This window comes from Mustela putorius, unplaced genomic scaffold, assembly GCF_011764305.1.
Source record: "Mustela putorius furo isolate JIRA1106 unplaced genomic scaffold, ASM1176430v1.1 tig00003962_pilon_pilon_pilon, whole genome shotgun sequence".
Classification (NCBI taxonomy): domain Eukaryota; kingdom Metazoa; phylum Chordata; class Mammalia; order Carnivora; family Mustelidae; genus Mustela; species Mustela putorius.
In genome coordinates this window covers 20750426-20763018 of record NW_025422106.1, presented here as the reverse complement: position 1 = coordinate 20763018, position 12593 = coordinate 20750426, and the positions used below count along the sequence as shown (strand labels likewise).

Below are 12593 nucleotides of genomic sequence, written 5' to 3'. Positions count from 1 at the left end.
ACTGTTTGGCCAGCATCCAGCCTTGAAGGCCTGGACAGGCTCAGGAAGTAGAGGACTTCTTCGAGGATGACCCCATCCAGTCCTTTCTGTTCTAGTGGCATTGCTCTGGGCTTTTCCTAAACACTGGGAGAAGGGGGAGGACATGGAAGGACCTGGTGAGGATGAGGCTGAGGGGTGTTGGACTTTGAGGTGCATGGAGAGATCCATCCCAGGGAGGTGGGGATGGAAGATGGATTTGGGGTTGAGGATGGACGTGGGGCTGTGGAGGTGAGGTAGAAGGGGAAGAGAGGGGTGGGATTGTAGAGACTGAGGTGAAATTGGGGATGTGGGTGTGAGTGGAGGTGTTAGGGGGAGGCTGGAGATTAAGGCTGGAGATGGGCACAGAGATGGAAGAAGGGGCAGTAAATCGGAAAGATCAAAATTATTCAGGGATGTTTGATGCTTCTGAGATGCACTCTCCCAAAGGTTATCTTGTCATTTCCCTGCTCCTGGGCATGTTGCCAGCCCAGCCACACCCATCCCAGATCAATGGTTGCCTCTCCGCTCAGGAAACCACCTCCTGTGGTCACACAGTCCAGCCAAATTCAGTTTATGACCCTGAAACATGTCACGAAGTCCAACGTCCATCTCTCCTGCTTGCAGAAGCCAGTCTCAGCTTGCTGGAGTCCCCTTGCAGGCCTAGCCGGGGTGGTGGGCTGTGATGAGGAAGGGAAGAGGGGAGGGCAGGGCTGCGGGACCCCTGTCCTTGCCTCCCTCTGTAATGGGGGGAGATTAGGGGAGGCGGGCAGAAGTGGCTCCCAACAGCCCCATCTCATCAGAGTGTGGGGTTGGAAAGACCACGAGAAGGGCAGTGGGGCCGTCCTTCTGTCCTTTCCCATATACCAGGTCTCTGGAAGTTTCAGTGTGCCTCAGTAACAGTCTCTAGCCATATGCTTGGGCCCTGTGCATGCGGTGGGGTTTTGCTGTGCAAGAAGACACAAGCCGGAAGGAGGGAGTTAGACATCAGGGAGGACTTCCCGGCTGTGAAGGATGGACCGAGCCCGTGGGAAGGAAGGCAGATGGGGCTCTCCTTGGGGGCTAAAGAAAGGCCCTCCCTGAGACTAGGGTGTGGGTGGGGGCTGGCATCCGACGGCCTCCTGGAAGGCACGTGTCCCTGGTGGGCTTTCCCCTCTGTCTTTCACTTCCCGAGCCTTCTCCCCTTCTCACGATGAATGGCGAAGGCCATTGGTAGGGGGAAAGGTGGTGGGCTCAGTTTGCAGATGAGACAAAGATGGGGGAGCAGGGACCCCCCATCTTTCTCTCCCCTAACCGAGAGCAGAATTGAGAGGATTCTGGGGCTCCTTGAGCCCCTGGGAAATGAAGTCCTCTGAGAACTCCCTGGCATTCCCGGGAGAACAGGTTCCTGGCCCTGGGAGGTGAGCGAGGCGCCGGGCCTGGGGGGCCAGCATGCCTCAGCAGGCCCCGGAGCCGGGAGCTGAGCTCCACAGAGGCACCACGGGCGGGGCTGGGTGGGGAGCTGGGAGGACATGGCCTCTCCCCATGGCACCGTGGGCCCTGAGGATCCCGAGTCTCCCCAACCTCAGCCTGTGTCTGGCCCTGCCTGGCCCCCCAACACAAGAGAAGGTCTAGGACAGGAGGTGCCACACCCCCCATCAGTGGGGGATGGCCTCCTACGGCCTGTGTCTTGTGGGTCGGGCAATGACCGAGGTGGCAAAAGGACCTGAGTCAATCTCTGTGGGGACAGGACTGGAGTGCAAGGCCATTCTCCAGTCAGCCCAGAGAAGCTGGGTCTCATCAGTGGGGGAAGGCCAAGGCTATGGGTCAAGCAGAGCAGTGGAGACTTCCTGACTTTGACAGAGCTGTGCGAGCCTCCACCTGCAGGATTAGAAAGTGGGGAGGGCAGTCCCGCCTGGCATGGGACTTAAGCGGCATCGGGGCTGGGAGAGGGATGAGGGGACTTCTCTGGGCCGAGTCCTGTTCACCCAGGTCCTTTCCCGCCGGCCAGCTGGGTCTGGACACAATGCACACACAAACGCACACATACTCCCCCACACCAACGTCCACCCCACGCTCGTAGGTGCAGAGAGAGCAGGCAAACACGCCCACTTGTTAGAGTCTGTGCTTTATCTAACTTGCTTCTTTGGACATTTAGGGAGGGCCTGGGGGACTCCCCGGGGAATGCCAGAACCTTACCTGATCAGGTAGGTGGTGGGGAGAAGCTGTGGGAGCCCGAGGGGGCTTCCTGCGCTCCAGCCATTTCCCTAAGAGCCTTTGCTTGCCAGACTCCCAGTTCTACCCTTCAAGGGTCCTAGAGCTGCCTGCCCATCCCAGGTCTGCTCGCCAGACCTCTTGATCACAGAGGTCTTGAGGGAGGGAGGTGTTCCTAGACCTCCGGGGGATTCTGCCTTGAGCTCTGCATCCGTGCTGGCCACAACACCTGTTTGCCACCTGTTTGCTTCTCCACCAGCCGTGCCATCTCCTTTCTGCATCCCAGGCCTCCCTCCAGCCCCCAGGCGTCCAGACCCCAGCCCAAGCGGCCCAGAGACATTAAGCGATGTCTGGATCAACAGAGCCCCTTGGCATCACCCAGCCCCTTGGAGCTGGGATGTCCCCTCTCCCCCAGAAAGCCACTACAATTAAGAATCTGCCTCCCCGCCTTTCAGCTCTAGTTTTCCGGTCCTAGTATTGCCGAGTCCTCATTTCTCCCCAGCATGGGGGTGGCTCAGCCCAGCCTCTCCAGCCACAGAGCCACACACAAAATCCAGCCAACCCCAGAACCGCAAGTCCTACTCAGTGAGAAGGGTTGATGTTAGGCAGCCTGGGACAGGGACGAGAGGGAAGAACACGAGGGGGGTGGTCCTCTTTGTCCTCCAGGCACTCACCCCGCTTCCTGAGTCTCCCTTCGGCTGCAGTGAGAAGATGGGGAGCACCCAGCGGCTGCCAGCCTCTCCCAGGGCCCGTTAAAAAGGCAAACTCCCACCCCCCCATGCTCTGGTCCTGCCTTGTTGGCCTCCACGGCTGACTTGGGACCAGTCTCCTCTTACCTGCTCAGTGAAGCAGGTCGGCGTGGGGGCCCGGGTCTGGGGGGCCAGGAGCTCCGTCCGCCTGTCAGTCCGTCAGCGTGGCCGTCCTGGGTCTGTGCTGACATCAGGTGAGGGGAGGCAGCTGCTGGGTGAGCCAATAATTATGATATCAGCTTCCCCTTGCCCTGAGGGGCTGCTGCCAAAACGGGGAGAAGAGCAAGGTGACTAAGAAGCTCGTTTGCTCCTTGGCTCTTGTTTGACAGGTCCCGGCTCCTGCGCCCGCCCCAGCCGCACCCCGGCTCCCCCCCCAACCCCTCCCTTTGCCCAGGCCAGCCCCAGCCCCCAGTCTCTGCCAGCGGGCACAGCCTGTGGCCTGTGGAGGAGAGGGTTGTCCCGTGGCCCCCACCTGCACCCCAGAAAGGGGATGTCAGTCCCCACGGGTGGGGCACAGGCTTGTTGGGACACGCACACGTGTGTCAGGAGAGCTGGGCCACCACACGTATGTTCACGGAACCTGCAAAGGGATCCTGGGGAGCGGCACTGCGTGGCAGCACGGGGTTCTCTGCGGCCTGATGGGACCAGGCAGTGGCCGTGATCTCTCAAAGGCTGGGTTCAAACACAGACGTGCAGAGAACTATCCGTCTACGGAGTCCAACCCTCTGTCTCTCCAGTCCCTCGGATACCTTCAGGGTCTCTCCGTGTGTGTGTGTGTGTGTGTGTGTGTGTGCACGCGCGCGTGGGCACCCTGATGTGGATATGCACACGGCTCCCTCCATGGGTCTGTGAACATGTGAGTCTCTCCAGGTGTCTGTACACCTGTCTCCTAGAGTGGCATACATCTGCGTCAGTGTCTTCCCCTGTGTCTGTGTGGGGGTCTAGATCTTATGTCCGCATCCTCTTTTTACTTATTTATTTAATTTTTACTAATGTATTTTTATTTTATTTTTTTAAGATTTTATTTATTCGCTTGAGAGAGTGAGTCAGAGAGCATGAGCAGGAGTCGGGGGTTGGGAGGGTGAGGGGAGAGGCAGAGGGAGAAGCAGACTCCTCGCTGAGTGGGGAGACCTGATGTGGGACTCGATCCTGGGATTCTGGGATCATGACCTGAGCAGATGCTTAACTGACTGAGCCACCCAAGCGCCCCTGTCTGTGTCCTCTGGTAGGCCCTCTGTGTCTGTGCTCTGGGTCAGCAGTCTTGGTCTGTGTGTGTATCTGTTGGTCTGTGCAGGTGGAGGTGGGGGGAGGTAGCCCTTGGTTCTGTATCACGATCCCAGAGCCACTCTTTATGTTCTGGGGGATGGAAAAAGAAATGCATATGGTTGTGGCCCTGATTCTGGCCCCTCAGAGTCGACATGGATAGGGGGGTGCCTCGTGAGCCCTTGGAATTGGTCCCCACTGCTCCCCTCTGAACCCTGACCTTCCTCTCCTCCCCCCTCCCCCCCGCCGCCCCAGGTCCTATCCCCATCTCCTTCTCACTGCTTCCTTTCCCATCTTCTTTGCCCCACCCCCGTCTCTTGTCCCTGGGCATTCTTTCTCTCCTCTCTCTTCCCCACTTGTCCTGGTTTCTAAGCCCACTTGTATCTGTTTCTGGAGCTGAAGTGTCCAGAGACCTAGCGGTGATCTGCCGCTCAGTAATGCCTGGGGTTTGGCTTTTGGCCTGAGGGTTTGGAGATGGCCATTCCTCCCCACTTTCTCCATCTCATTCTGAGGAGGGAGGTCAGGCTAACCTTGGCTGGGGGATGGTGGCTGTCATCTTCCACCAGACTTAAACATTTGGAGACTCCTTGGTCTAGGCAGGGAACAATCATTTCAGAAAAGAGAGTGCTGAGGTAGATAATAATGAACCCATCTGTGAGTGATGGTTAGTGGTGTTATCCTCCATACTTACCACTGGGGTCTCAGATTCCGCATCTGTTAACAAGGGAATAATATTATTTACTCATAGAATTGTGGCAAAGATTAGGGGCACTTGGGTGGCTCAGAGGGTTAAGCCTCTGCCTTCGGCTCAGGTCATGATCCCGGGGTCCTGGGATCGAGTCCCGCATCGGGCTCTCTGCTCAGAAGGGAGCCTGCTTCCCTCTCTGTCTCTCTGCCTGCCTCTCTGCCTACTTGTGATCTCTGTCTGTCAAATAAATAAAATCTTAAAAAAATAAAAGAATTGTGGCAAAGATTAAATAAGATCATGTTTAAAGTTCCTAGCACAATGTCTGGTATACAGTAGATTCTCAATAAATATGTGCCCTCTCTTTCTTCCCCTGGCCCAGTGGTGGTGGGTGGGAAATGAGGATGTGCTGGTTTGCTCACCTGGATGTAGGAATTGTGTTCTGGGGCTAGAACAGGGGCCCTGACTCAATGCATCTTTCTCTGGGGCTCATGTTAGCAATCAAAGCTCTGTTCCCTTAACCTCATAAAAAATGGGTGTTTCATAATGAAAGAACAGCTGTCTGGACCTTCTAGTGTGTTTGTTACTGCTCCTCTCTAGTGTATATGAGGGTAATTATTATTTTAGACTTATGGGTATTTCCATATGGGCACAGAGAACCATGAAAGCTATGAATTGGAAGCTGCTCTCATTGCTATCAATCAGCATTATTCTGAAGGTGCTAACCAACGCAATAAGATAAGAAAAAGAAATAAGGGGCATAAATATGAGAAGGGAAGAGGCAAAGTCTTCAAAAATTACAGATGATGTGATTACTTAGGAATTTAAGAGAATCACCTAAAAAGCTATTAGGACTAATGAGAGAATTTAGTAAAGTACCAGAACATACAGAAAACCCCAAAACCATGTCTATGCAACTAAAATAGCCAAGTGGAAAATAAAAGGAGACAAAAGATCCTATTCACAATAGTAACAACATTAGACAGTACCCATGAATAAACGTAATAAGAAGTACATAGAATCTCCATGAAGAAAACAATAGAACTTCACTGATGGACATCAAATAAAGCCTGAGTAAATATAAAGACAATCACGTTCTTGAACGGAAAGGTCAATATAATATTGTAATGATGTCAGTTCTGCTTTAAATAATCTACAAACTGAATGTAATTCAGACCAAATCTAATCTTTCACCCCCTGAACTTGACAGGTTGATTCTAAATTTTGGTGAAGATTTAATACATGAGGATAATCTAGAACTTTTGGAAAAGAAGACTAATAGGGAGAACTTGCCTTCCAGATTTCAAAATGTTCTTTTTTTTTTTTTTTAAGATTTTATTTATTTATTTGACAGAGATCACAAGTAGGTAGAGAGGCAGGCAGAGAGAGAGGAGGAAGCAGGCTCCCTGCTGAGCAGAGAGCCCAATGCGGGGCTCGATCCCAGGACCCTGAGATCATGACCTGAGCCGAAGGCAGCGGCTTAACCCACTGAGCCACCCAGGCACCCCAGATTTCAAAATGTTCTATAAGGGCTTCTGCAGTTAAAACAGTGTGATTTTGGTGCAAATTAGCAAATGAATTAGTGGAAGATAATAGAGTCTGGGATGAATGGGAATTTTTGAGAATTGAACATATAATAACAAGAGTTGTAAGCAGCAGGAAAGTGTAAAAAACTCAATGAATGGACTTCGGATAATGGGTTTCCCATTTTTTAAAAGATCTTATTTATTTATTTATTTATTTGAGAGCGAGCGAGAGAGAGAGAGAGAGAGAGAGAGAGAAAGCACAAACAGGAGGAGGGGCAGAGGGAGAATCAGGCTCCTTGCCAAGCAGGGAGCCCAATGCAGGTTCCATCACAGGAACATGGGATCATGACCTGAGCCGAAGGCAGACACCCAGTGGACTGAGTCACCATGGTGCCCTTGGGTTTTCCATTTGAAAGAAATAAAGTTAAATCCTACTTCACACTATTCATTTAAAAACTTTAGGTAGATGAAAGACTAATGTAAAATGAAACCGTACACATAAATTTTAAAAATATAGAAAACATTTTAATAATTACAGAGCAGAGAAGGCAGTTTTTAAGAAAGGCATCAAATCCAGAAACCATGAATGAGTATGTTGATAGACTTGACCAGGTAAAAGTTACAAATTTCATTAGAAAAAAATATACCATAAACAAAGCTAAATTATATATGTTTAAAAAAGAAAAACAAAAACAGCCTGGAAGAAAGTGTTGCGACATATATAACAGACAAATACTTAATCAATAATATATAAAGAGCTCCTCTAAATAAATCAAATGATCATAGGACAATGGGCCAAGGACATGAGTAATCAATTCAGAGGTAAAATACAAATGGCCAATAAACAAATGAAAAAGATTTTTAACTTCCTTAAAAATCAAGAAAATGTAAATTGATTCGGGGGCCAAGGGTCCCAGAGGGGCTCTGATGGGATGCCAGGAGAGACTGGTTTTCAACTTCCTACAGACTCTGCTTCTGATGAAGAGGTGAATTCTTTTTTCCCCCTTGGGAGACAGGATCCACCCCTGCCCCAGCATTGGGTGCAGGCTCTGGGTCCCTGTTTCTTTCTGAGAAGTACTATTTCCTCACTGCAGGCCGTCTGGGAGTTGAAGTAGGAGCCTTGGGAATTCCAGTGTTTTCGGACTACAGGGGGGTTTGTGAGGTCTTTCTTCTCTTCTCCACCTTGAGACAGGACCATCCTCTCCTTCTCCCATCACATCGGCTCCTCAGAGTTCAGTCCTAGACCTAGAAAGTCTGTCCTGGTGTCTAACCTCAGCTCTAGGGGCTGCAGTGTTGGCTCTGCTCTCCTTGGAAAGGACTTCCGTCTGGATGTTTGATCTCACACATTCCAGCAGCCTCATTTCAGGGCCTGTAGGTATAGCCTAGCTCTGCCCTGGATGGACTGTGGCTGGGTGTTGAAACAGACCGGGGCCAGGGGAAGCTGTGTCTCTCCAGAGACTGGAGGTCAGAACCCATTCGCTGCCGGCTGCTGAGCTCTGCCCAGGGCTGGGCTGCTTTGAGCCTGTATCAGCCCTAACCGGGGATGGAATTCCCTGATGCTGCTGTCCGCCATCCCCATCCCATGTGAGACTCTGGTGACCCCAGGGAGAAGAAAGGGGAGGGGTGTTTCCACCGTGGGGAGTCCCAGTGTGATGAAGCAGGGGCTCCCTCCGTGTACCCCATATCAGGACTAGCCATCTTCTGTCTGCTTTTGTTTGTGTGAATTGGACTCGTCTCCCCAAAATGGGTTCCCAAGACTGAGCCTGCCACTTCCCAGGCTTTCCAAGTCTCACTCCATTGGCGCGGAAGACATGTAAGACCATCTGCAGAGGAACTGGGCCCTAGTGGAGCTGCCCGGAGGCCCTGAGGCCTGAGGACCCCATGTCAAAGAAGGGTTGGAGAGGCCTGAGGTTAATCCGGGTGGGCTTCCTGGGGGAGAGCAGGAAGCTCCTTTGCTGTAGATGGCAGAGGAGCACTGGCCAGAGTTGTGGAGGGTGTGTGGCTGGGGCACCCAGGTGAGAGGTCTGAGCCTGTTCTGGTTGGCTGACCCTCTGGGGAATTCAGGGAGTTTCCAAGCTGAGAGCTTGGTTGGGGGAGGGTGGTCCAGGATGGAGGGAGGGAGGGACTCAGCTAGAGTCCTGCTGGGGGAGAAGGACAGGCTTCTCCTGGCTAGTCTTAATCCCTCCTGCTTTAAGAAGCAAGGTCGTGGAGGTGGGGAAAGAGTGATGCCAGAGTGTGTGTGTGTGTGTGTGTGTGTGTGTGTGTGTGCAGAAATATGTCCGTGGCTGTGTTTGTGTTTTTGTGAATGACTGGGCTTCCGAAGGGCTGTAACTTTTCACATGAGTGTATATGTGTGTGTATAACTGTGTATGCAGGTACTCACGTCTGTGTGTGTATCTGTGAGTTGTTCTGTGCCTAAGAATCTGTGGCTCTGTGTATATATGTGTGTAGGTCGCCTGCCCTTAAGAGCAACTCTTTGGAATCCCTGTCCTGGTCTTTCCGATCAGGCTGCTCTGTGCTCTTGCCCCCACACTCTTCTTTGTCCCCTCCTTACCCCCTCCCCTCCCTGAAGTTGTCGGCTCACCCTTTTGACTGCCTGCGCCTAGTAGAACCTCACGGCTCTGCTGACCACGAATAATGGGGCCCAGACCGGGTTGCGTCTCTCCGGGCTGGCACCTACCAGAACCTCAGCCATCCCAGTCCTACCCCACCCCTCACCCTGTACCCCTCATCATATCACCCTCCAGCCTGCAGGAAACAGCCTTCCATCGGGGACTTTGGGGGGATAGAGAAGTCATGGCCTGAGCCTCCCAAGGGACCTCTTCTGGGTTTGAGGACCCTAACCCCCAGAGCTGCCCTTGACCTAAGGCCCAAGTCAACATGAACCCAGAAGGTGGTATCGTGGCTCTCCTTCCACCTTCTCCATCCTCCTAACTAAGGCTCCCTTTCCACCTCGCTAGTTTCTCTTTGAAAACTTGGCTTGAGAGGTCCTCCATGCTCTCTTTGGCTGCCAGTTGCCTCTGGGCTTGGGGCTGCCTGGCAGGAGGAAGGAGGCAAAGGGGACACTCCCAGAACTCTAGGAGACAGAGGCAGGGGAAAAAGTAAGAGACGGCTGAGAAATCTGGGCCTCTGGACTGAGCCTGAAGACAACATTGGTTCTGCCCAGCAGCCTGGAAAGGGGCTTTGAGGGCAGTATGTCACCTCCAGGGACAAGAAGTCCCCCTATGTTTCTGATACACTCATGCCTTCATGCATGTATTTTACACAACCGTCCCTGGGCCTGGCCCTGCGCGAGGAACTGGGAAAACAGTGGCATCAGGCAGGCGGACGGTCCTTGGGCTGCTTCCAGCCTCACTTCTTCTCTAGCAACAGGGAGTTCACTCTCACATTTCTTGCATCCCAGCACTGCGCAAATTCAGCCTCTAGGAGACACCCGGAGCTTCCCTGCCCCCACCCCCTACTCCCTTTCTGGAAGTCACGGGAGAAAGGGTGCAGGTGCCCAGGCAGAGAGGGTGCAGCCCATCGTCCCCATGGGGCCCCATCCACCTGCCACAGCCCTGAGTGTATGCAGGAGGTGCCGAGGGGCTAGGGCTGGCTACAAAAACCAGATCTGGGCTGACAGGCCCTTCCCTTCAAAGGCTGGCCCAGTCCGTGCCACTTTATTGCCTCGCTAATGACGGTGATTAGCCAACAGGTGCTACCTGCCTCCTGTGTCCATCTTCCTGCCTGCCGAGGATGGTTTCCAAACACCTGGCGGTGGGGGGGGGGGGTGCTGCCCTGCACTCTGCCAGGGCACCCGCCACCCCTGATCCCCTCAACCGTCACCCCAGTTTTTGCCCATCTTGTCCCCAAAGAACGCAGGGCCAGTTCAGTCCTCATCTGCTGGGGATTGCTGTGTGGCCTCAGTCCCGATCTGGCCCTCTCTGAGCAGGACTGAGGGGAAGTGAAGGTAGGAAGGGAAGCGGAGGACAGTGGGTGGGAGCTGAGAAGCACGCTTTCCTCTTCCCCAGTGAGGACTTTACTGTGGGCACCCAACTAGAATCCAAAAGAAGATAGTAGCAGAGGGCCTTCCTTGGAGATGAGCTGGGGCTGCTTCTTAGGCACCCACTGCATTGTGGGGAAGTCACTGGAAAAATCCCACCATTCTGGAGGGGTTGGCCCACCACTCCCTGTTGGGGGGGTGCCAGAACCTAGGGCCCCAGGTTGTGGAGGACGGGGGCCCTAGTGCGGGTCTGGGTGGGAGCCATGATTTATGACCTGCTTCCTGAGTGAGGAATGCCAGCCTGGGGGGCTGGGTTGGGGGTGGAGCCTCTTGCCTGACACTCCTCATTCTGCTGGATGTCTGCCAGGTCCTGTCAGGACTCTCTTGTCCCCTGGGGACAGCCATGTTCTCCCACATGCAGCAGCCCCCTCCTGTCTAGAGCTCGACCCTCCAGCTCTGGGAAGACTGAGCAACGGCCCAGCTGAGGGGGAATGCAGAACTGAGTCCATTCCAGTTTTCTGTCTTCGCAGCTCAGCCCTCTTTGTCAGTGGGCATGAGAGTGTTGGAAAATTGCTCTTTTCTCTCCTGCTGCAGCAGGAGGGAACTCGGAGGAGACTTTTGGAAACTTCCATCCCGATGAACTCAAGGCTTACGCACCATGGTCCCAGTGAGGGACTTAGGACTGACACAAAGATGAACTCACAGGCAGGAAAGGGGCGTTGAGCTCCTAGAATGGATGATGGCTGTGGCATGAGGAATTCAGAAAGGTGGGGAAGCAGAGGGGGTCTGGCGGGGAGGGAGGCGGAGTGACCCAGAGCGTTGTCTGGTCCTGGACTCCGCAGTCCGTGCCGACTTTGGACCTGTTCCTGTGTGTCTCACTGGTATCCCTCTTGTTCTGTCCCCCTCTCTGGGTGAGGGTCCCTCTTTCTGGACACCTAGCATGGGGTCAGTGTGCCTTCCCTGGTCTGGTGGGACTGGTTTTTCAAGCTGGAGGAAGGGTCGGTGAGGAACTGGCAGAGGGAGAGGGTTTTATGTAAATGCCCAGGGAGTGCTCTGGGAACGGGGAGGCCGGTTTTCCCAAAGACACGCAGGGACTGGCAGCTCCCAATTAGCCGGGCCCGGTGATGTCAGTGCTGCTCTCCTGGGTGGCTGCGCCCACTCCAGTCAGCCTTGGCAGGGGTTCCTGGCCATTACCTTCTCCCTTGGGTGGGAGAGGTGCCAAGGGGGCCACCACTCAGGACAGAGGCCAAGTCCCCTCCCAGCACTCCCCAACCTGGGGCCTGAGCCATGTGGTGGACCAGCCCAAGAAAGTGCCATGAAAACCATGCCAGACTCTACTGAAAAAAAAAAAAAAAAAAAAAAAGACTTTAATGGGGCTAATATTCCATCCCTCTCCCCCAAACCTGAGAGACTGGGGAGACCTCGTAGCTGGGCTGGTCCCAGGGACCGTTGCCATGACAACTGCTGGTAGGCCCTGCTCCCTGGGTTACCCCACCCCCAAATTTCAATAAATACAGTGCAAAGGGGGCTGGTCACCCACCAAGTGGGGGAGATGAGGACCTGAAGTGCTAGACAGGGTGCGTCGTATGGTCCGAGAACCCAGACGTGCACCCCACCCAGCATGCACACCGAGGGTCGTGTGCGCACACAAGAACCCCCTTCAGACATCCTCATGTGACACCACACACACACACACACACACACACTTTCCTTGGAAATGCAGCACAGAGCACACATGCCCCTTCCTCACAGACATGCGTACAAGGTTCCGTGTATATGCGCCTTTCTCTCCATGTTCGGCTTAGAGCCTGAACATGTCCCGTCCTGGCTCAGAGGCATCCGGACAGGCGGGTCTCCCTGGTCTTAGCCAGACCATCCCTGGGTCTAGGGGCTTGGTGTTGTGATGTTCCCCTGGATGGCCAGGCAGCTGGCCGTGTTGTTGGTGTCAGCCCAGGATGGGAAGGTGTGCAGGTTAAAGATGGGGTAGCTCCAGCTGTTGATGGCCAGTGTGATGATCAGTACTCCGATGATGTTGAGCAGGAATCCTGTCCGGGCCTGGTGGCAGGAGAGCCAGTCTGAGTGACCGGTCACTGAGCTGGGCCGGAAACTATCCCTTAGGGGCTCCTAGGGGCTCAGGAGCTCTCTGACTGGCCAAAGTCTCCCTGAGAAGTCTCTCTGTG

The 12593-nt window shown here is 53.9% G+C and overlaps 1 protein-coding gene across 2 annotated transcripts in view; it reads right to left on the bottom strand.

Annotated features, from left to right (window-relative positions):
• Window positions 1-6934: 6934 nt before the first annotated feature.
• SLC13A2 (solute carrier family 13 member 2) overlaps window positions 6935-12593 on the bottom strand; it is a 28746-nt gene continuing 23087 nt past the window's right edge. For both annotated transcript variants that reach the window (XM_004747002.3, XM_004747003.3), the window contains exon 12: window positions 6935-12468. In XM_004747002.3, the coding sequence (XP_004747059.1) occupies window positions 12298-12468 (171 nt within the window). In that variant the 3' untranslated portion in view covers window positions 6935-12297. The remainder of the gene's footprint in view (window positions 12469-12593) is intronic.